General features: G+C 40.2%; 1 protein-coding gene across 1 annotated transcript; it reads left to right on the top strand.

The window, feature by feature from the left end:
• The first annotated feature begins 1467 nt into the window (after window positions 1-1467).
• USF3 (upstream transcription factor family member 3) lies at window positions 1468-22517 on the top strand. The gene is made up of 5 exons (XM_025376126.1): window positions 1468-1514; window positions 2971-2999; window positions 6206-6288; window positions 11959-12055; window positions 14872-22517. Exons 1-5 carry the CDS (start codon window positions 1468-1470, stop codon window positions 21342-21344), a joined length of 6729 nt encoding a protein of 2242 aa, XP_025231911.1. The 3' UTR covers window positions 21345-22517.
• The last annotated feature ends 2705 nt before the right edge of the window (window positions 22518-25222 follow it).

Genomic DNA, 25222 nt, shown 5'->3' with positions numbered 1-25222 from the left:
TCCCCTTCCACCATGATTGTAAGTCTTCTGAGGCCTCCCCAGCCCTGAGGAACTGTGAATCAGTGAAACCTCTTTTCTTTATAAATTACCTAGTCTTGAGCATTTCTTCATAGCAACGTGAGAATGGACTAACACAGTAAATTGGTACTGGGAGTGGGGCACTGCTATAAGGATATCTGAAAATGTGAAAGCAACTTTGGAACTGGGTAACAGGTAGAGGTTGGAACAGTTTGGAGGGCTCAGAAGAAGACAGGAAAATGTGGGAAAGTTTGGAACTTCCTAGAGACTTGTTGAATGATTTTGACCAAAATGCTGATAGTGATGTGGACAAAGAAGTCCAGGCTGAGGTGGTCTCAGATGGAGATTAGGAACTTCTTGGAGACTAGAGCAAAGGTGACTCTTGCTATGCTTTAGTGAAGAAATTGGAAGCATTCTGCCTTTCCCTAGAGCTGTGGAACTTTGAACTTGAGAGAGATAATTTAGGTTATCTGGTGGAAGAAATTTCTAAGCAGCAAAGTGTTCAAAAAGTGACAGAGCACCATGATTGTAAGTTTCCAGAGGCCTCTCCAGCACTGTGGAACTGTAACTCAATTAACCCTCTTTCCTTTGTAAATTTCCCAGTCTCATGTATTTCTTTATGGCAGCAGGAGAACGGACTAATACAGTTGTCAGTCTCTGGGATATAAAAGCATCACAGCTTTCATTATGAAATTTTTGAAAGTCGGGGAAGAGAATGAAATCACCAAAATATCACTACCCTTACTTAACTATGATTAATATATTAATGTATTTGCTTTCCGGCCTTTTCCTATATATATGTATATTTTCCAATAGTGCATGTATTATTTAGTAGCCTGATAATTGAAATATATATAGAATTTTCATGCCCAGATTTTAATGACATTCAAATGATAATGTGAGACTTCTAGCAGTTTGAAGTTAAAGCCCAACAAATGAGTGAGTGAATGAATGCTTGCTTTCATGTATGGAATATTACATGTTTGTGTTCTTGTCATGTTTGTTTTTTTTGTGTTCAGAGTTGGGGACCATTGTTTTAGTTTAAATTCTGTATAACACTTCACGTGAACAAATAGCATACTCTCCCAACTCAAGTATGTTCTACCTATCTTTCCAGCTCTTGCTCAAATTCACATCCCCTTTAAGCTTTTCTTGATTTCCAAGCCTGCAGTGATATTTTTTCTACTCAAGTTTTCTCAAGTACTTTCTGGCTATACCTCACATTTGATATTCACCATTTTCCACATTTACTAATTATAGTACTTTTATCCTATTTTCTTATACTTCTATCTGCAACACCTAATCCAGTGCTTTTCAATGTCAGTTTTTTTTTTTTAGCATTTTAATATTCAAATCAAATGGCTATTGATCAATTTTTATAAGATTCTAGAATGACTAAGCTTTCTGGTGTGTCTTTCTATGCTTTTGTAGGTTCCTATTACTGTAACCATGCCAGAAATGACAGAGAATGAGACGCCTACAAAAAAGCAGCACAGGTATGTATCCACAGCCCCAATGTAATATACTTTGGGCAGATAAGAAGCAGAATTAGTTCCTATTTTGCCACATAGGTAGTCCTTAGAGAACTTGTATTTAGATACCTAGGAAATTATTACTTTCCAAAAATATTTTTAGATAAATACAGATTTACTGAAAAAGGTATATGGTTAAAAATTTTCCGTCCTGGCCGGGTGCAGTGGCTCACGCCTGTAATCCCAGCACTTTGGGAGGCCAAGGCTGGCGCATCACCTGAGGTCAGGAGTTCAAGACTAGCCTGGCTAACATGGTGAAAGCCTGTCTCTACTAAAAATACAAAAATTAGCTGGGTATGGTGGCACGTACCTGTAGTTCCAGCTACTCGGGAGGCTGAGGCAGGAGAATTGCTTGAACCTGGGAGGCAGAGGTTGCAGTGAGCCAGAATCACGCCGCTGCACTCCAGCCTAGGTGACAGAGACTCCATCTCAAAAAAAAAAAAGGAAAAAAAATTGTCTGTTCTTATTCTACTAGCAGTATAACAAGAATGACTGTCAGTAGTTAATATATTACCAAATCTATGTTAAATGTTTTGTTGCTAACGACATTTTCCCTTGCCTATAGTATTAATTTTTGTATATCCTAAGTTCATTTAGGCTCTAGTCAGTTTGAATAGACATTTTGTGACATTATAATCCATTAATGCTAATATGCGTATCAGAACAATATTACTTCTGGTTCTTTGTATAACCTTTTTTTCTGAGTTTCTAGCACCGTTAGCAATGTTTCTCCTTAGAATTGCATGGCCAATGCTTCTACTAATATTAAAATCACGATTCTCTTTCCTTACCAAATAGCTGTTAGAGAATGCTAATGTTTTGAGTAATTGTGTATAAAAGGGAAGGTCAATGCTTTTAGTAGATTGGATTTCAAGAAAATTTAAGAGTTTGGACAACCTAAGGTACATGAATACAAGATAGCTCAAATGCCACTTGTCTGTGCACGGGTGCTGTTGGCTGCAACATCTCCCTCCCTAGGGATTACAAAACTACTCTCTACTGTTGCTTGTGTCTCCTGTATACCCACACCCGTACTGGCCTAGGTGCAGGACAAACATCAGAAATCATCTACTTGGCACATCACTTCGTGAATTTACCAGCACCTAAGTTACATTTTGAAATAGTTAATTAAGCTTTTCAGTGATTGATTCATTTCCCAACCTATGACTTCTGGGTATGGAAGAATAGAGAGTTGTAGTTACCTCCAGAAATTGTGGTTTCTAAATTTATATTGAGGTTCTCTGCCATTAGATTTTCATACCATAATATATATTAAGGAAATGTTTCTTCAGATTGTTTCTTATTGCTGCAACAAATACAAATTCATAAAATTTATTTTTATGATTCTCAAAGTTATAAAGTGGTAAAAATACTTTCCCATTATTTTCATGTTACCTTTTATCTGTACTTTTTGTTTCAGAAAGAAAAACCGGGAGACACACAATGCAGGTAGAAACAATTTAAATTTTACCTGTTAGCATTTTTTGCATTCAAAATGAAATCATACTGCAGTTGATTATAAGTTTTTATGTTATAAGCAAGGAATCATTATTCATTATGTTTTAGGAAAATGTTCCCTTACTGTTTTTAATTGACAAAATGCTCCCTGAGTCTCATGAAGATGGCTTGCTTATCATCTTCTGATTCATAGTCTGTTTAGATACTTTAAGAGATTACTGTATCCCTGGAGCTAGTGTTTTAAGTGATTTTACCTACCAAGGTAGTCCAGATATTATTCTCCTAGATAGTATGGAGGGAATGTATCTTTGCAGCAATTCCTGAGGGGGCTGGCTGCCTAGAGGTATAGGTAAGAGATGAGCAGCAGGCTATAGACCCTTTAGGCCTTGCAATGTGAACAGTCTTAAATTAAGTTCTGGAGTCCTCAATTATGGGGAAAAGTATGGAAAATAAATATTGGATTTTATCTCAGATATTGAAATTATAGGCCAAAGCCAGATAAACATCTATAAAATTAATTGTGCATGCATTTGGAATTTGGCACACTGTGTAGCATCTTATTTTCTATCACAGACTGCATTCAGGTCTAAAAAATATTATTTTAGAAGTTAATTTTTATTATTCTATAAATGATACCTTCCTTTGTCTAAGCAAAGGACCCTTGGGAAAATTTTATCTATGGAAAAGTATGTTGAACACTGGTGGGATATTGCTGTTTCTCAGAATGTGGAGTTTATTGCCTTTGAAACTCCATTTTTCAGCAGGGGGTAAAAAGTCTTAATGTTGACTTTTTTTTTAACCTCCTTGCATTATAAAATCTACTCTTAGAAACCAACAACTACTATTATTAGAGAATTCAGAGGAAAGGTAAGCACAGTTTATTGCTTTAATTTTTTTGGCTGTATAAATTAATCTTTTTGACCATAAGAGCTAAGCCTTTTTTATTGGAGTCACCTGTCACATGGTGCCATAGATATGTGCTTATAGGCCGAGCATGGTGGCTCATGCCTGTAATCCCAGCACTTGCAGAGGTCAAGGCAGGTAGATCACCTGAAGTCAGGAGTTTGAGACCAGCCTGGCCACCATGGTGAAACCCCATTTCTACTAAAAATATAAAAAATTAGCCGGGTGTGGTGGTGCATGCCTGTAATCCTAGCTACTCAGAAGGCTGAGGCAGGAGAATTGCTTGAATCTGGGAGCTGGAGGATGCCATAAGCTGTGATCATGCCATTGCATTCCAGGGGTGACAGAGTGAGGCTGTGTCTCAAAAAAAAAAAAAAAAAAAAAAAAAGCTGTTTACTACAACTTACTAAGAAAGACTAATTAGGTGTCATTGAAAAGGATGCTAGGCCAGGCATGATGGCTTATGCCTGTAATTCCAACACTTTGGTAGACCAAAGCAGGAGGATATTTTGAGCCTAGGAGTTCAAAACCAGCCTGGGCAACATAGGGAGACCCCACCTCTACAAGTAATTAAAAAAATTAGCCAGGCATGGTAGTGCATGCCTATGATTCCAGCTACTCTGGAGGCTGAGGTGGAAGGATTGCTTGAGCCTAGGAGGTCAAGGCTGCCGTGAGCTGTGATTGTGCCACTGCACTCCAGCCTGGGCAACAGAACAAGACCTTGTCGCAAAAAAAAAAAGAGGGGGGGGGAAGGGGGAAAGAAAGAAAAGAAGGATGCTCTTACTGCTAGATCATAAAGCAAAAAATATGTATATTTTGCAAGACAAGTCACACCCATGCTACTGAAAGATCATCTACTTAGAAGCACTGGAATCCTTTGTTAAAAAGGAATGTTTTAGAAAACTTTGTAATAGAAAATAGACAATACTAATGGTTCCACTTACAGTGTCTTATAGAAATTATTTGTATAATGTCTTCTGTCCTTTGACCTCTTTTAAATTTGTAACACATAAGCCTGGAACATCTCACAGTTGATTGAGAAGCTGTCAGTTACTTTGTTTCTTTGATGGGAAAGATCCAACATAGCCAAAGTGGAGAGTCCAGATCCCAGATCCCATAGAGAAAACCAAACCAATGCCCTTTCTTATGTATTTTAAGTCATAACTAATAGCTGTTTCTGTTCCAAAAAGGCCCAGTAGTCATCCAAAAAGGTGTTTCAGGGTTCTTTAATCTGCCTAGAAAGGCCTTATTTGCGCATTTGCCATAAAGAGACAGCTTTCTAGTAACTTGTTTGTTAGTGGATTCTTTAAATTTGATTATCATTAAAATCTCTAGTAATTACTTGAACTATAATAGAATGATGACCTAATAGTAATGAAATATTAGCAATTCCTATTTGTTTGTAATTTGAATGTAATTATTATCAATGATGGTCTTTAAAATTTTAAGGTCTGGTACAGTGGCTCACGCCTGTAATCCCAGCACTTTGGGAGGCTGAGGTGGGCCGATAGCTTGAGTGCAGGAGTTTGAGACCATCCTACGCAACATGGCAAGACCCTGTCCCTACTAAAAATACAAAAAAAAATAGTTGGGCATGGTGTTGCATGCCTGTGGTCCCAGCTATTCACGAGGCTTGAGCCCAGGGAAGGGGCTGAGGGCAGGATGTTGCAGTGAGCTGAGATCACACTACTGCACTCCACCCTGGGTGACAGAGTGAGACCCTGTGTCAAAGAAAAAACAAAATGCTAATAAAAGTATTACTTATGTAGATTTCTATAAAACTAGACTTTAAAAATGACATCTTAGACATTTTACTTATTACAGTTATTTATAGTGATAATGTTTAATAAGCCCTTCCCCTTCACCTCCCCCTCCACCCCCCGCTTTTTTTTTTTTTCCCAACCGGGGCCTCTTTTTTTTGCCCAGGCTGGAGAGCAGCAGCATGATCTCGGCTCACTGCAGCCTCCATCTCCTGGGTTTCAAGAAATTCTCTTGCCTCAGCCTCCCAAGTAGCTGGGACTACAGGCGTGTGCCACCATGCCCAACTTCTTTTTGTATTTTTAGTAGAGATGGGGTTTTGCCATGTTGGCCAGGCTGGTCTTGAACTCCTGACCTCAGGTGATCCACCCGCCTTGGCCTCCCAAAGTGCTGGGTTTGCAGGTGTGAGCCATCATGCCTGGCTAAGATAAGCATTTCTTAGTGATTTCTTTACCTAAAACTTCTTTACTTTGGTTGAATGAAGGCACTTTGACTAAGTAGTGTAAGGTTTGATAAACGAATTTTCTCCCATCTAGTGGAGAGGCATAGAAAGAAGAAAATCAATGCTGGGATAAACAGAATAGGAGAGCTGATCCCATGTTCTCCTGCCCTGAAGCAGGTAAGAAGTCTACTCATATCCTCATTCAATGCGTATGAACAGACAATTCCCTAAGTTGTTTTGGTGCTTAGAATGATTATTTTTTTTCCTTTCTGTTTCTATGTATGGTTCTTTTGAAGTTAATAATTGCCTTGTTTTAATTCTTCCCATGCTTCCAACAGTCTTTTAGTACAGTTTCTTCATGGTCAAATGTACCATATAATTTCTAGACTCTTCAGTTTTCTCTTGATTACTAAGTTAATCACATGACTATGCTTATGTGTATGCCACTCTATTTGCCAGGCATTTTTTCGTTTTGTTTTCCTGCCAATGCATGTTCCTACTCCTTTTAAATTCTTACTTAGAATCTTCCAAGGATCTTTTAAAAAATCTATTCTCCATGCCCTCTTAACCCCCAGTAGTATTTAAAATCTCGGCTTAAAGTATGACAGTGTCCTCTAATGAAGGTACCTTTTTGTTCCTTCTAATGATGAGGATAAAGCATGCTCCACTGAAAACAAAACAAAACAAAAAATTGAAACAATATGAAAGGCATGAAAAGGTTTAAAAAATAAAGTGATATCTTACTCCCAAGCAATAATCACTATTATAATGTTGTAATTAAATGAAAATATGCAAAAACTTAATAAGACACATAGCAAACGGCACTAAAAAGCTTAAAACAACAAACATTAATCTCTTACCTGCTTCCTAACCCCAACACAGCTCCTCAGAGGCAAATATTCTCAACTGTTTCTTCTGCTTTTTTTTTCCTTGTTATATTTCTAAATAACATACTTTTGTTGCTGTACCTGAATTTTTCAATTTTAGATATTATCTATTGACTCGTTGTTATGTTTTTCCCCTGACTTCTTCTTCTTCAGTCCTCCCATTATAATTCTATGACTTTTGGTTAAATCGGTATTCAGTTTTTATGTTTTTAAAAGAGTGAATATTTTTCATGGCTGAGCCAAGGAGTGTACTATTATTATATTTCATTTGTTGCTTTTGTCTTTGGGGGGAGTAAATAATTACTTCATAGTTTTCCATTTGCTTAATTTTTCATGTGCTTATCTTTAATTCTTCTGACACTTCCAGCCATCTGTTAGTACAGTTTTCTACAAGGTTGAGTGTACTACATAGTTTTCATTTGCCATTTTCTTTCTTCAAGACTTTACTTCTGGAACCCTCTGTTCTCCTTTTTCATTCTCAACCAGTTGGCCTCTTCCAGCTCTTCTGTTTTTAATTGCAGCTCTTATATTTTTAATTTTCAAGAGTCTTTTTTCTTATTCTCTGTTCCTTTTCCTACCATATGTTTGTGGATACAATATCTTCTCACCTCTGAATAGTATATGCAGGTGTTTTCCTGAAGTTTTTTTCAGTTTATGTTTATTTCCTCTGATTTCCTTTTTTCCCCTTTTTGTCTCTTCTTTTTTTGGGGAGGTTTTCCTTAAATGTTTAGTGACTTGAAGCTGTTTTTTTCTTTCTTGGGAATGAGGCATTAAAAAGCTGATCGAATAGATTTATCTTTTGGTGGCCCTAAGTGTTGCATGATTAGAAGCTATGCTAGTTTTGTTGTTCTTGTTGTGGAACTAAAGCATATCAGTATTTGTAGTTTTTTTCTTTTGTGGGATAACTATTAAGTTTTTTATTTTCTCAGAGAAGAACCCATCAGTCTCCTGCCTGGGAGTGGGACTGGTAGCAAGAGGAGTATAAGCCTGGTTGCTCTTATTCTGGGAGCTGGATGGGGGTTGGAGGGCTAGAGAGTCTTGTGCTGTAGTAGGCAGAGTTTTACTCTACCCCCCCGTTTCACTTAGGACCCTCGTCTTGTCCACGTTTGTGCCAAGTATCCCTGAGGCTGAAATTCTCTGGTTCAAATTTCACAGAAAATAAACTTGTCTCTTGCGGTTTGGGCAGGAAGGGAAAGTCACCCAGCTGTGTAGAATATGTGCGTGGGGGCAGGGTAGGGGGTGGTTCTTATTACTGCTTTATTAGGAGTCTTTCAGCCAGTTCCCCTCTATTTTAACCCCCAGCTCGCCCCACCTTCTGTAGAGGCTGGTGGTTCTCAGTGTTGAGCCTTCCCAGGATGTCAAAGGAGCAAATCAGCTTGCTTCTCTATGTTGTCTCCCTTGGAAAGGACTTACTCTTCATTTCCTTTCATTCTTCCCTGTAGGATGGACTTAGACTTCCATATATGGTTTTTAAAATTTTTTAATTTTTATTTATTTTTTATTTTTAGACAGAGTCTCATTCTATCGCCTAGGCTGGAATTCAGTGGCATGATCTTGGCTCACTGCAACCTCCACCTCCCAGGTTCAAGTGATTCTCTTGCCTCAGCCTTCTGAGTAGCTGGGATTACAGGTGCATGCCACCACGCCAGGCTAATTTTTGTATTTTTAGTAGAGATGGGGTTTTGCCATGTTGGCCAGGCTGGTCTCGAACTCCTGACCTCAAGTGATCCGTCCACCTCAGCCTCCCAAAGTGCTGGAATTATAGCGCCCAGCTCCATATATGTATTTTTCAGCCTTTTTAAAAATTGTTCTTTCTGTTTCCTTAACACAATGGCACATACTACGCCTTCTAATTTGTTTTTCTTTCTCCACGTCTCAATGGAAGGTAGCTACTCAGTAAACATAGATGTTTGCCCAGGAAAATCTTACTTTCCTGCTCTTGGCTTTCATCCCTGCGAGTTTCTCTGAAGAAAGGAAACCATAACCATTTTACTCTACCCCCCTAGAATGTGCAAAGGAAGTCAGTATTTGGCTATGAGAAGTAGAGCCGACTAAGATTTTCTTCACAGGCTTTGGCCCCTGTCTGCAGTAGTGGGGCAGGTGGCTGGGAATTATCAGGTTCTGCCTTTGTTCAGATTATTGTTTTTAAAAAGAATAATATTATTTTTCTCTTAGTAGTAAATAATTTTCTGGGTTTATGTATTGGTTCTCTGTTGGGACTCAGTGCAAAGAACTCAGAATTATAAATTGCCAAACAAAGGACTAAATCACAGTGATTCCTACATGAAAACAGTTATCTACAAAGTACTAGAGATAGCTAAAAATATATATGCTGGAGTAGAGGTTAAACATTCATTGCAACATTCTTGATAGCTGAAGGAGAAAAATCAGAAATGACAAGATATCTTAAATGTTTATCAACAATAGACTGGTAAATAAAATAAATACAGTCATTAGAAACAATAAATAGGCTGGGTGCGGTGACTCACACCTGTAATCCCAGCACTTTGGAAAGCCGAGACGGGTGGATCACGAGATCAGGAGATCGAGACCATCTTGGCTAACATGGTGAAACCCCATCTCTACTAAAAACAAACAAACAAAAAATTAGCCGAGCATGGTGGCGGGCGCTTGTAGCTACTTGGGGAGGCTGAGGCAGGAGAATGGCATGAACCTGGGAGGCGGGGTTGCAGTGAGCCGAGATTGCGCCACTGCACTCTAACCTGGGCGACAAAACGAGACTCCGTCTCAAAAAAAAAAAAAAAAAAAAGAAAGAAAAAAAAGAATAAGTAGAGGCAGGGCGTGGTGGCTCACACTTGTAATCCCACCACTTTGGGAGGCCAAGGCGGGAGGATCACCTGAGGTCAGGAGTTCGAGACCAGCCTGGCCAACATGGTGAAACCCTGTCTCTACCAAAAAAAAAAAAAAGCCATTCGTGATGGCATGTGCCTGTAGTCCCAGCTACTTGAGAGGCTGAGGCAGGAGAATTACTTGAGCCCGAGAGGCAGAGGTTGCAGTGAGCTGAGATTGCGCCACTGCACTCCAGCCTCGGCCACAGAATAAGACTCTGTCTCAAAAAAAAAAAAAAAAAAGAAGGGTATCTAGATGCTATATGGAAGTATTGCATATACAGATATAGATATCAATATGTGTATCTTTTTGAGATGGAGTTTTGCTACTGTTGCCAAGGCTGGAGGGCAGTGGTGCAATCTCGGCTCATCACAACCTCCTTTTCCTGGGTTCAAGCGATTCTCCTGACTCAGCCTCCCGAGTAGCTGGGATTACAGGCATGTGCCACCACGCCCGGCTAATTTTGTATTTTTAGGAGAGAGAGGGTTTCTCCATGTTGATCAGGCTGGTCTAAACTACTGACCTCAGGTGATCTGCCCACCTCAGCCTCCCAAAGTGCTGGGATTACAGGCGTGAGCCACTGTACCTGGCCACCAAGATATATTTTTAAATGTAAAGAAATACAAAATCCTTTTGTTTTTGTTTTTTTTTTTTTGTTTTTTTTTTCTTTTGAGACAGAATCTCACTCTGTCGCCCAGGCTGGAGTGCAGTGGCAGGATCTCACTTCACTGCAACCTCCACCTCCTGGGTTCAAGCAATTCTCGTGTCTCAGCCTACTGAGTAGCTGGGATTACAGATGTGCACCACCATGGCTGGCTAATTTTTTTGTAATTTTGGTAGAGATGGGATTTTGCCATTTTGGCCAGGCTGGTCTCAAATTCCTGACCTCAAGTGTCTGCCTGCCTCGGCCTCCCAAAGTGCTGGGATTATAGGCGTGAGCCACCACACCTGGCCTCGTCTGGATTTTTAAAAGAGATGTATATAGGCATATGTTGGACATGAGTATAAAGGAATACTTTAACATAACATACAGTCTTTTTGAAAAAGCTTAGGAATACAATGTACTGGAAGCACAACACCAAAACTGAATCAAGTAACTTTTCTTTCTTGACCTATTATTTAGAATAATTTGTAGTTGTGGTTAAACAGAGTAAAGAATAACATTAAAATCCAAAACCTTTACACAGTCTTGAAGGCCTTCTCTGGCCTCTTCTACCACTCCTCCCATGTGTACTCCACTGTATCTCCGCTCACCTCCTTACCGTTCCTCCAACGTGCCAAGCCTAGCTTGGCTGAGGGCCCCTGCCCTTCTGATCCTGCTGTCTGGACTCCCTTTTCCCATGTATCTGCAGGGCCTGCTTCCTTTCACTTCCTTCCAGTTTTTGCTCAGGTATCACCTTATTCAGGGCCCTTCCCCAACCTCCATATACAACAAATGTTCTCAGTGTCTTAGTTCAGGCTGCTACAACAAAAATGCCATAGACGGGGTAACTTAATTTCCCACAGTTCTGGAAGCTGGGAAGTCCAAGATCAAGTGTCAGCCAATTCACTTCCTGGTGATGACCCACTTCCTAGTTATGTCCTCAAGTGGCAGACAGAGAGAGATCATCTCTGTCTCTTCTTATAAGGCGCTAATCCTATCATGGGGGCTCCACCTTCATGACCTAATTACCTCTGAAATACCATCACACTGGGAATAAGGGTTTAGACATGAATTTTAGGGGGCACAAACATTCAGTCCATTGCAGAGAGCAACCTCCACCATCACTCTGGCTCCCCCTTACCCTGCTTTATATTTCTTCATAGCATTCCTCTGTGTGTGTGTGTGTGTGTGTGTGTGCACGCGCGTGTGTATACTTCAAGGACAGAGACTTTGTTTGTTATACTAGTATATCCCTAGTGCCTAAAACAGAGCCTGCCACACATTAGATGCCCAATGACCATTTAATAAATGAAAAATATACAGTAAAAGCTTTTGAATATAGTGCCTATTTTAAATTTTGAGAAGATATGTATCATATATATGTGATAAAGACAAAGCTTAGAGTTTCATCTGGCAAGTTCTTACCCTTTAGTGAAACTTGTAAACTTTTAAAATTTTCTTGGGCAGAGCAAGAATATGATCCTGGACCAAGCCTTTAAATATATAACAGAATTGAAAAGGCAAAATGATGAACTCCTGCTTAATGGAGGAAACAATGAACAAGGTAAAGATTTAAAAGTTCTTACTTTTTGTTATTTTAAAAACTGTTTAGGTGTTTGTGTCACAGTGAAATTTATCTTATGATATAGAAAGCTTTTTGGCCCCAAAACATGAAGACCCTGCATTCAGTGGGTCTGGAAGAATAGTGTTACCAATACATTCATTTCAGTCTAACTCTTTCTCCTCCTCTGTGAGCACCTCTTACCTTGCAGGCATACATAGTTTTGACTTGGAACTCTTCTGTGTATTTCATGTTTGCCTAACTCATGATACTGGTAATGCTAAATCTCCTTTATTCCAATTGGACATTGCAGTTAGGGCAATCCCATAAGAAGATGTAAGGGGGGAGTTCTGCTCAGTGAAACTTAAAAACAAGATTAGGATATTCTTGTGCCAAGACTTAACTATGCATTAACAAAAAAGGCCAAAACATTCATTTTGTTTATACTACTTGTGTGCATCAAACTGCCTGATCATTTAATGATATTTGATTTTTAGATAAAGGTGACTTTTTAATGCCATCAAATGAGTTCTCTTTTTCCATTAGCATTGGAGAGAAAGTTTCCTTATAGCAGTGGAAAATAAATATTCCAGGCAAGTGTAAAGCTCAGGGTAGGCCAGTTTGAAAGTGTGTTTTATTTATGCCCCTGACAAGTGCAGGGAGAGAATTTCCTGTGACAACTCAGTAGGCCACCTTAAAAGGAGAGAAAAAAGGGCAGAATTGCCTGAGGTAAGGCCAGTGCCAGGCTGTGTTTGTTGTAATGGATGGGAAAGATATTGGAAAGCATACCTAGGAGGTCAGCATTCAGAATTCTCCTTGTTTACTTTTAGTTAAATATTAGCAGCTTCCCCACTCACCTGGTTTAGCTGGTGTTTATGGCCCAGGTCCTTTTGTGATGCCATCAGATAGATGAATGATCCATGTTTAGTGACCATTTGAGGCACCCCGCAGAAGGGTATGTAAGACAGAATGATGAGTAGACTTTCCTAATGAAGGCTCCTTTGATTTCAAAGCACAGAGGCTGAGGCAATCAAGTTACCTTAGGAAAAAGGGAAATCGTTGAAAAATGTAAGTTGCATGGGACTCAGAAAAAGCTGACCATACAGGCCAGGGGTTAGGGGTGAGATCTAAGGCAGCCTACATCTGTGTTTGTTATTTCTGTCATGATCATTATTTCTCTGATTCTTTTTCTGTGCGTCTGCTGTATCCTCTTTTTTCTCTGGGTGGCTTCTTCCTCATGCTCACTGTGCACGTATCTAGTGGCCAAAGCAATGGCCTTAGACTCAGGCCCTCCTAGGTTTGCGTCTCAGCTTCATTTACTCACTCAGTATCCTTTGGCCAGTTACTTAACCTCTCTAAGTCCCAGTAACTGCTCTGAGCCTGTTTCTCACGTCTAAAAGTGGTGATAATAAAATATAAGTTGCTATCTCATGGTTCTTATGAGGATTAAAAGAGATAATACAAGAACTTAAGATTAAAGCCTAGCACATAGTAATTGCTTGATAAATGTTAGCTGTTATGGTTGTCATTGTTGTTAAATAATGAATGAAATGTGCCAGGTAGTAAAGGTACAGTAAGTGAGAACCGTGATTATTATTTGGTCCATAATGATTGTTCTTTAATTTCTACTGTCTGTGGACACTGGTATCTTTCTTTTGTCTCTTAGTTTTAAACTAAGAAAAATGATCTGCTAGTTTCAGCTTGTCTTTGTTGGAATGGAGCTTTTCATTTCAGGCTCCCTCACAGGGTGTTAGCCTGGAGAATAGGCTGCTTTGGAAAAGGAATGAGAATACTCTCCACTGTTTCAAGGCAGCTGGGGATGTGTGGGGTCACAGAGCATATACCAGCAGCTAAGTCTGCCCCATTGGTGGTACTCATAGATGAAGCTATCTACCTTAGAAAGGAGGGCTGTGACAATGTCCTCACTGCTCAGTAGCATACCTGCATTGTCCCTACCAAGCAAAGTGCAGGTTCCATTGTCGACGCTTTCTTTGGTGCACTTTGGTGCCACTTTACTTCTTACGTGCTCTATTCCTTTTTGTCTCCATTGTTTCAAAGGGTAAAATAGAAACTAAAGCCATTTATAAAAGAGACTGTCATCTGGGCATGGTGGCTTATGCCTGTAATCCCAGCACTTTGGGAGGCCAAGATGGGCAGATCACTTGAGATCAGGAGTTCAAGACCAGCCTGGCCAACATGGCGAAACCCTGAATCTACTACAAATATGAAAATTAGCTGAGAGTGTTGGTGTGCACCTGTAATCCCAGCTACTTGGGAGGTTGAGGCAGAAGAATTGCTTGAACCTGGGAGGTGGAGGTTGCAGTGAGCCGAGATTGCACCACTGTACTCCAGCCTAGGTCAGAGAGCAAGACTCTGTCTCAAAAAAATAAAATAAAAAATAAAGAGACTGTCTGTTACTATCACAGGTAATGTTGGCTGCTGCAGCATTTAAATGGCATACTGATATTCAATGTTATTTTCCTAGCATGTTACCATGATAGCAGTATGTCTTCCCTTACTTCAGCTATGTAGCTGCCCTATTGGAAATTTTTAAATTGGGAATTTTGAGGTTTCTACATTATGAGTAATTTTTCAGTTGACCTTTAAAGATTTATACTTTTTAAAGGAGGGCAGAGGGATTTAGGATATCATTCTAAAAAGAAAAAAGAAGTTGTATTAGAAAAGAGCTGAAGAGTCTCAGTTGAGGTATTTAGAATGCTACTATTAGAATTCAGTAGTTTAGTATACAGTTCTTTATCAAGTTATCGTAAATACTGACATTCCCAGGTATTTATAAATTTTTGTTTTTAATGTTATAGCTGAAGAAATAAAAAAGCTACGGAAACAACTGGAAGAAATTCAAAAAGAAAATGGCCGATATATTGAGTTACTGAAAGCTAATGACATATGCTTATATGATGACCCCACAATTCACTGGAAAGGAAATCTTAAAAACTCGAAGGTCTCTGTTGTTATTCCTAGTGACCAGGTTCAAAAAAATATCATTGTTTATTCCAACGGGAATCAGCCTGGTGGAAACAGCCAGGGAACAGCTGTTCAGGGGATAACTTTTAATGTTAGTCATAATTTACAAAAGCAGACCGCCAATGTGGTGCCAGTACAGAGGACTTGCAATCTTGTGACTCCTATATCTATTTCTGGAGTTTACCCTTCTGAAAACAAGCCATGGCATCAGACCACAGTTCCTGCATTGGCTACCAACCAGCCTGTTCCTCTTTGTCTTCCTGCTGCCATTTCTGCTCAGAGTGTTCTCGAGCTTCCCACCTCTGAAAGCGAATCAAGTGTGCTTGGTGCCTCTAGTGGCTCACTGATTGCTGTTTCAGTTGGACCTGAGCCTCACCAACATCATTCTTTGCACACATGTTTAAATGATCAAAATTCTTCTGAAAATAAGAATGGACAAGAGAACCCCAAATTATTGAAGAAAATGACCCCTTGTGCTGTAAACATCCCCCTCAGCTCCTCAGCAACTGCCACTAAAGTGCACCATGGAAACAAGTCCTGCCTGAGCATACAGGACTTCAGAGGTGATTTTCAAAACACTTTTGTTGTTTCAGTTACCACCACAGTCTGCTCCCAGCCTCCCAGAACTGCAGATGATTGTTCTCCAATGAGCATTAGCAAGAGTGCAGACTTGACAAGTACAGCTACAGTGGTGGCATCATCTGCCCCTGGAGTAGGGAAGGCCACCATTCCTATAAGCACTCTTTCGGGAAACCCTTTGGACAGTGGTTGGACTCTTTCTTGTTCTTTGCCTTCTTCAAGCGTTAGTACTTCAGATTTGAAAAACATTAATAGCCTTACACGAATTTCTTCAGCTGGAAACACACAGACAACGTGGACTACTTTGCAACTGGCGGGAAACACTATTCAGCCCTTAAGCCAGACACCGTCTTCTGCTGTGACTCCAGTATTAAATGAGTCTGGTACTAGCCCTACCACAAGTAACCACAGTAGACATGTGGCTACAGGCATCAACTTGAATAATTCCTTTCCAGCAGATGGGCAGCCAGTTGAGCAAGTAGTTGTAACATTGCCTTCTTGTCCATCTTTACCTATGCAGCCACTAATTGCCCAGCCACAAGTTAAATCTCAGCCTCCCAAAAATATCCTTCCACTGAATTCAGCAATGCAGGTGATTCAGATGGCTCAGCCAGTTGGGTCAGCTGTTAATGCAGCTCCAACTAATCAAAATGTTATAATTCTTCAACCACCCAGCACCACCCCATGCCCAACAGTGATGAGAGCAGAAGTTCCCAACCACACAGTAGGTCAACAGATAGTAATCATACAGGCAGCTAATCAGAATCCTTTGCCACTCCTCTCTGCTCCACCTCCTGGTTCTGTTCGACTCCCTATTAATGGAGCCAATACTGTAATAGGGTCTAATAATTCAGTGCAAAATGTTTCAACACCACAGACTTTTGGAGGAAAGCATCTTGTCCACATATTACCAAGACCTTCATCTTTATCAGTGTCTAACTCAACACAGACTTTTTCTGTTACCATGTCAAACCAACAGCCTCAAACCATTTCTTTAAATGGACAGCTCTTTGCTTTGCAGCCTGTGATGTCTTCATCAGGAACTACAAATCAAACCCCTATGCAAATTATTCAACCCACCACCAGCGAAGATCCAAATACCAATGTTGCCCTGAATACATTTGGTGCTTTGGCCAGCCTCAATCAAAGCATATCACAGATGGCTGGGCAAAGCTGTGTACAATTGTCTATTAGCCAGCCTGCCAATGCTCAAACTGCTGCAAATAGTCAAACCACTACAGCTAACTGTGTTTCATTAGCAACTGCAGCACCTCCTGTGACAACAGATAGTTCAGCCACACTAGCCAGTACTTATAATCTAGTGAGTACTTCCTCGATGAACACTGTTGCTTGTTTGCCTCCTAACATGAAATCTAAAAGGTTGAATAAGAAGCCAGGTGCCAGGAAACACTTAGCAGCAAACAAGTCAGCGTGTCCCCTGAATCCAGTCAGAGATGTGAGCAAGTTAGACTGCCCCAACACTGAAAGCTCAGCAGAGCTGCCCTGTAATGATGGACTGCTAGAAAGCTTCCCTGCTGTATTACCACCTGTCTCTATGTCCCAGGCAAATAGTGTGAGTGTTTCTGCTTCACATTCTTTGGGTGTTCTAAACTCTGAATCATTAATACCTGAGTCTGTATCCAAATCTAAGTCAATAGAAAAGTCCAGCTCACCCTCCCAAGAATCTGTAACAAGCGAACATTTTGCAATGGCCCCAGCAAAATCCAAAGATTCTACCCCTAATCTGCAACAAGAGACACCTCAGGATAAACCACCAAGTCATTTAGCATTGTCAGATGCTGCCAAACCCTGCACTTCAGCCAATGTATTGATTCCATCTCCAAGTGATCCTCACATTTTGGTTTCTCAGGTTTCTGGTTTGTCATCTACAACAAGCACTACAAGTACTGACTGTGTTTCTGAGGTAGAAATCATTGCTGAACCTTGCAGAGTTGAGCAAGATTCATCAGATACAATGCAAACCACAGGTCTCTTAAAGGGGCAAGGTTTAACTACATTGCTATCTGATCTTGCTAAAAAAAAAAACCCTCAGAAATCGTCTCTTTCTGATCAGATGGATCCTCCTGACTTTTCTTCAGAAAATCCTAAAATAGTTGATTCAAGTGTGAATTTACATCCCAAACAGGAACTATTACTGATGAACAGTGATGACAGAGATCCTCCACAGCATCATTCCTGCCTGCCTGATCAAGAGGTTATTAATGGTTCTTTGATCACCAGTAGACAGGCTGACTCTCCCATGTCAACCAGCTCTGGCAGTAGTCGTAGTTTCTCAGTTGCATCCATGCTTCCTGAAACAACAAGAGAAGATGTGACCAGCAATGCAACAGCTAATACATGTGACAGCTGTACCTTTGTAGAGCAAACCGATATAGTAGCTCTTGCAGCAAGAGCTATTTTTGACCAGGAGAACCTGGAGAAGGGAAGAGTTGGCCTCCAGGCTGATATAAGGGAAGTTGCTTCAAAGCCTTCTGAAGCATCATCGTTAGAGGGAGACCCACCTTTCAAATCACAGATACCTAAAGAGAATGGCACAGGACAGGCAGAAGCAACACCAAATGAATTTAATTCTCAGGATTCAATTGAAGCAACTATGGAGAGGCCCCTTGAAAAACCGAGCTGTTCTCTAGGAATTAAAACATCAAATGCACCTTTACAGGCTTCACCTTCTCAGCCCCCAAGCATCACCAGTTTAAGCGTGAATAATCTTATCCATCAGAGCAGCATCAGCCATCCTCTGGCCAGCTGTGCGGGTTTATCCCCAACTTCAGAGCAAACAACTGTGCCTGCAACGGTTAATCTGACTGTTTCATCTAGCTCCTATGACAGTCAACCTCCTGGACCATCTCTGATGACCGAATATTCCCAAGAACAGCTAAATACTATGACTAGTACCATACCAAATTCACAGATTCAAGAGCCACTCTTAAAGCCAAGTCATGAAAGCCGTAAGGATTCCGCTAAGCGTGCTGTCCAAGATGACCTTTTACTGTCTTCAGCTAAACGGCAAAAGCACTGTCAGCCAGCCCCCCTCAGGCTTGAAAGTATGTCCCTGATGAGCAGAACTCCAGACACCATTTCTGATCAAACTCAAATGATGGTCAGTCAGATCCCTCCTAATTCTTCAAACTCGGTTGTGCCTGTTAGCAACCCAGCTCATGGAGATGGCCTTACACGATTATTTCCACCTAGTAACAACTTTGTGGCTCCTGCATTGAGGCAAACTGAAGTTCATTGTGGTTCTCAGCCTTCAGTTGCTGAGCAGCAGCAAACCCAGGCAAGTCAACATCTACAGGCCCTTCAGCAGCATGTTCCAGCTCAAGGGGTATCTCACCTTCATAGTAACCATCTCTACATAAAGCAGCAGCAGCAGCAGCAGCAACAACAACAGCAACAACAACAAGCAGGGCAGTTAAGAGAGAGGCATCACTTATATCAAATGCAGCATCATGTACCTCATGCAGAGAGCTCTGTCCACTCTCAGCCCCATAATGTCCACCAACAGAGGACTCTGCAACAGGAAGTTCAGATGCAGAAAAAGAGGAATCTTGTTCAGGGCACCCAGGCCTCTCAGCTTTCCTTACAACCCAAGCACCATGGAACTGACCAGTCCCGATCCAAGAGTGGACAGCCACATCCCCACCATCAGCAGATGCAGCAACAAATGCAGCAACACTTTGGAAGCTCCCAGACAGAGAAGAGCTGTGAAAACCCTTCAACTAGTCGGAACCATCATAACCATCCCCAGAACCATCTCAATCAAGATATTATGCACCAACAGCAGGATGTTGGAAGCAGACAGCAAGGTTCAGGGGTTTCATCTGAACATGTATCTGGGCATAATCCAATGCAGAGGCTTTTGACATCAAGAGGCTTAGAGCAGCAAATGGTGTCCCAACCAAGTATTGTGACTAGATCTTCAGACATGACCTGTACTCCACACAGGCCGGAGAGAAATAGAGTTTCAAGTTATTCTGCTGAGGCACTCATTGGAAAGACATCTTCTAATTCAGAGCAGAGAATGGGGATATCAATTCAGGGTTCCAGAGTTTCAGATCAGCTTGAAATGAGAAGCTATCTTGATGTTCCCAGAAATAAGAGTTTGGCTATTCATAATATGCAGGGTCGTGTGGACCACACTGTAGCCTCAGATATCCGCCTTTCCGATTGTCAGACGTTTAAACCAAGTGGAGCTAGTCAACAGCCCCAGAGTAATTTTGAAGTACAATCTTCAAGAAACAATGAAATAGGTAACCCTGTATCATCATTGCGGAGTATGCAGTCCCAGGCTTTTCGAATTAGTCAAAATACTGGCCCACCACCAATTGACCGTCAAAAGAGATTACCTTACCCACCAGTTCAGAGCATCCCAACAGGAAATGGTATTCCATCAAGGGACAGTGAAAATACTTGTCACCAAAGTTTCATGCAGAGCTTACTTGCCCCTCACCTCAGTGATCAGGTCATTGGGAGCCAGAGGTCACTCTCAGAACATCAGAGGAATACACAGTGTGGTCCATCCTCTGCAATTGAATATAATTGTCCCCCAACTCATGAAAATGTCCATATCAGAAGAGAGAGTGATAGTCAGAATAGGGAAAGTTGTGACATGTCGTTAGGTGCAATTAACACCAGGAACAGCACCTTGAATATTCCTTTTTCAAGTTCCTCTTCCTCAGGAGATATTCAAGGTCGAAACACAAGCCCCAATGTTTCTGTGCAGAAATCCAATCCCATGAGGATTACTGACAGTCATGCGACCAAGGGCCACATGAACCCTCCAGTCACAACCAACATGCATGGGGTTGCAAGGCCAGCGTTGCCACATCCATCTGTGTCTCATGGAAATGGTGATCAAGGCCCTCCTATACGTCAAGCTAATTCTTCAGTTCCCCAGAGATCAAGGCATCCCCTGCAAGACAGCAGTGGTTCCAAAATTCGTCAACCTGAAAGGAATCGTTCTGGAAACCAAAGGCAAAGTAATGTCTTTGATCCAAGTCTTCCCCATCTTCCTCTCTCTACTGGTGGCAGTATGATTCTTGGACGTCAACAACCTGCTACAGAGAAGAGAGGAAGTATTGTTCGTTTCATGCCTGATAGCCCACAAGTACCTAATGATAATTCAGGTCCTGATCAGCATACACTGTCACAAAATTTTGGTTTTTCTTTTATTCCTGAGGGTGGCATGAATCCACCAATAAATGCTAATGCTTCCTTCATTCCACAGGTTACTCAGCCTAGTGCCACTCGAACTCCAGCCCTCATCCCGGTAGATCCGCAAAATACTCTGCCCTCCTTCTATCCTCCATACTCTCCTGCTCATCCTACACTGTCCAATGATATTTCAATCCCCTATTTTCCTAATCAGATGTTCTCAAATCCCAGCACAGAGAAGGTAAACAGTGGAAGTTTAAATAACCGATTTGGATCAATTTTATCTCCTCCCAGACCTGTTGGGTTTGCTCAACCAAGTTTTCCTCTTCTCCCAGATATGCCACCAATGCACATGACCAACTCTCATTTATCCAATTTTAATATGACATCTTTGTTTCCAGAAATCGCTACAGCGCTTCCTGATGGCTCAGCAATGTCACCTTTGCTTACAATAGCAAATTCCTCTGCCTCTGACTCTTCCAAGCAGTCCTCAAACAGACCTGCCCATAACATAAGCCATATTCTAGGTCATGATTGCAGTTCAGCTGTTTAAATACTGATAAGCGAAATGTAGAGGTAATGAGATTACAAATGTATTTGTGTGTGCGTGTGCACAGACATGTACATGAAGAGAAGGATTGTGTGTGTGTGTCTTTGTATAATCAGTTTTCAGTTATCTTCTGAATGTAGGGAAGCCATGTCAGATGCAGATACTGGGTTGTCAGAAAACAAGTTATCTTTCATTTTCAGCTGCATGGTGTACTTTCTTATTTTCCAAGTAGATTTACATTTCCAAGTTGATATTTCCTAAATACTAATTAGCTGGAAATTGGGGGAGATCATCTTGTCATGTACTGGGTAGTAGGAGGGAGCCTAGATTTTAAACTTGATTGTTGATAACTTATAGAATATATAATTAAGTTGCTACTGAAAAATATAGACAGCTTGATAAAACACAGTGGCTCATAACCAAGTGCTGGCTAATGTCAGCATGTAGAACAGCTTCTTACCTATGACAGATGTTGAACTGATGTTGAGTTAAATGTCTGTAGTTAAAGTCAAGCAGTTAGCAAATAAATGAATTGTTCAATCAGCCTTTATTCTCAAAGTTTGGTTTAGATAGAGGCTTCTTTCTAAATTATAACAATCCATAAATTATCTGAATGTGTGTCTTATTCTTCAAATTAGGGAGCTGTGTTCCTTTAATGTGCCCAGATTCTTTAAAGCAAAGGTCTTCCTTAGACAATTATTTAGCCTTACATGTAGAAAGCTAACAAGTTAAGTACGTACGTATTCTCCATTTTGTGCTTGCATTTTGCATCAGGCCATAAGGGTAAAAGCAGTTAGTTGTATTGTGGAGTTTTGCATGGGTTCAGTTAACAATGGATGTTTCATCAGCTAAGTTTAATTTAGTATTCTCTCTTCATTTTATTTATTTGATCTTGAAATAAATTCTTTTGCATTCATTTAAATATTAGGATTGATCAGGAAATAGTGTGTTTGTAATCTACACATTTATTTGAGCCTTACTCTAAAAATATTTCTGAACAGAGATTTAAACTGTCAGTATTTTCATTTACTGATAGTATTTATAGTTTGAATATGGCATTGCATATTACATTATTATCCTTCATAACAGAATTATAATGAGGATATGAATTTGTTTATTATTTTTCTTGTTGGTAGATGTGAAATGGTGCTTCAAAAAATATATGGACTTTCTATATGTCTCTGTGTGTGTAAGTATGTGTGTGTGTGTACACATATTTTAAAGTATGAATTGGTCCTTTAAAAATAGGCCTGCCATCTAAAAATGGGAAATTGAGACCTGAGACCTGCTAAAACATAGAAGAACCTGATATAGGTAGGTTTTTTTTTTTTTTTTTTTTTTTAAATAGACAGAGTCTGGCTTTGTCGCCCAGGCTGGAGTGCAGTGGTGTGATCTCAGCTCACTGCAAGCTCCGCCTCCCGGGTTCAAGCAATTCTCCTGCCTCAGCCTCCCGAGTAGCTGGGACCACAGGCATGTGCCACCACACCTGGCTAATTTTTTGTATCTTTAGTAGAGATGGGGTTTCACCATGTTAGGATGGTCTTGATTTCCTGACCTTGTGATCCGCCCGCCTTGGCCTCCCAAAGTGCCAGGATTACAGGCGTGAGCCACCGTGCTCGGCCTAGGTAGGGATTTTTTAAAAGCCCCACAGAAGTTTATAATACATTTAAAAAACCCATATTAAAATTTGAAAACTTAAAAAAAAAAAAAACTAAGAAAACAATGGTATATATTCCTTTACTTAAACCCATGAAGTCCGTTACTTTTTGTTCTTGTTATATTCTGCCAAAAATGGGATGGGGTGGGAGAGATGCATATAAATTGTTTTATCTGCTTTGTTAACAAAGTGAACTCAAGGACCAGCGTTTCTTTTCTTTCTTTTTTCTTTTCTTTTTTTCTTCTTTTTTTTTTTTTGAGACAGAGTATCACTCTGTCACCCAGGCTAGAGTGTACAGTGGGAGGATCTTGGCTCACTGCATCCTCTGCTTCCTGGGTTCAAGCAATTCTCAGGCCTCAGCCTCCCGAGTAGCTGGGATTACAGGTCTGCACCACTACACCTGCCTAATTTTTGTATTTTTAGTAGAGAAAGGGTTTCACCATGTTGGCCAGGCTGGTCTTGAACTCCTGACATCAGGTGATCCACCCACCTTGACCTCCCAAAGTGCTGGAATTATAGGCGTGAGCCACCGCTCCCAGCCCTTTTTTTTTTTTTTTTTTTAAATCCTAAAAAGCTTCCTAAGGATTGGTCAGAGCAGTTAACTCCAGTGAATACCTCTTCTAAACACTCAGCAAAAGGGTCAGTTGTGCCTCTTTAACTGTTCTTACCAAACTCTCCTACCTTTTTCTGCTGCCAACTAAGCAGCCTCCTAGGGACAAAAAAAAACAACCAAAAACAGTATTTTTTTCTTGCTCACAAAACAAGAACAACCTGTATTTTCTTCCTTCAAAATGGTCTTGGGGAAGAATAGAGCTTCGTGAATAAGTTACTTAAGACAACAGATAAACATAGTAATCAAAACTTTTTATTGAAATAATGTGTCATTTATGACTTGCTTTTGAATTCTCTTAACTGAATTTTAAGCTGCAACATTCAAATTTTTCTTTGTACTTGAAAGGTCCAGTCTGCCAGTTTCAAGAAGGACAGTTTTCCATGTGTTTGGCTGTTCATTTTCCCTCTCTCCCTCTCTCATCTGTCTGTCTCTCACTGTCTCTGTCTCTCTCTCTGTCACACACACACACACACACACACACACACACACACACACTCTCCAGTGGCTGTTAAGTTCTGAAGAACTGGGGACTGCTAGATGTAATTGAAAGCAAGGTAACAGGCTAAGGAGAAACTCAGTTTGAACATTGCAATGCAAAGGCCTCAAAGCCTGTGACTTTCAAGTATTTCTGTTGCATTAATTGTATTTTCCTGCTTAGCTGTGTTCAGACATAGTATTTGCATTTCTCGGAGCTTTCATTCCAACAGTATAACACTTTGATCTTGAAAGAGTCTCAATAAGGCTTATTTGACCATCTGAAGAAAAATGTGACCGTCTGTGAATAATTGGCTCCTACTTATGTGTAGCTCTATTACTTTACAGATGTGTGCATGTGTATGTAAGACTTCAGTTCATACATGGCTCAATTCTGAAAGTGTTCAGACATTAGTACCCTTATTTGATTGAAAAGCATGAATATATGAGATTTACTAGCAGTATTAAGTATTTGATAATTAGAGCTACGTGATTTTTGGGAAGAAATTTGTTATATGGTATCTAGTGTTAATCTGAATATAATTTTTGGTAAAGGGATAGCAGAAAACATAGTCAATTTTGGTTATAATAAATGTAACCTTATTCTTGGCCTGCTAATATATGATTATAGAAAGTAAAACCATTTTTTAACTTCTGGAAATACACGAAGTTATGTCTGAGTCATGAGTGACAGTCATTGATTAAATCATTTCTTTGTCTCTTTTTTAGCATTATTGATCACAGAATCAGTTATAAAAAGTGGTTGATTCCTTTCAACATTTAACAATAACTTCTAATGAAGGGAAAAATTCCAGATTCTCTTCATGCGTAAACGTTTAATGTGTCAATCATAGATGAAAGGAATCTAGTTTGATGTTGTTTCTTTCTTTCTTTCTTTTTTTTTTTTTTTTTGGAAAATACAAGTTGCTTTAGGATGGCTTATATGTTGTTTTATACCAGTTCAGGAAATTTATTTTTGTTTTTATTGTGAGATCTTTTGGGGTACCAGAGATGGCACCTTTTCTCTAGGTAAGATGTGGGAATTCCTCAATGGTCTTGCTTCATAAAATGTAACGTATCAGAACTGGGGAAAGAGAAAGGAGGGGTTGTTCTTTTGCAGCATTTTCCAGTCACATA

Source organism: Theropithecus gelada, chromosome 2 (genome assembly GCF_003255815.1).
Source record: "Theropithecus gelada isolate Dixy chromosome 2, Tgel_1.0, whole genome shotgun sequence".
NCBI classification, from domain to species: Eukaryota; Metazoa; Chordata; class Mammalia; order Primates; family Cercopithecidae; genus Theropithecus; species Theropithecus gelada.
The sequence above is the reverse complement of the archived record's forward strand: the minus strand, read 5'-3'. Positions and strand labels throughout refer to the sequence as shown.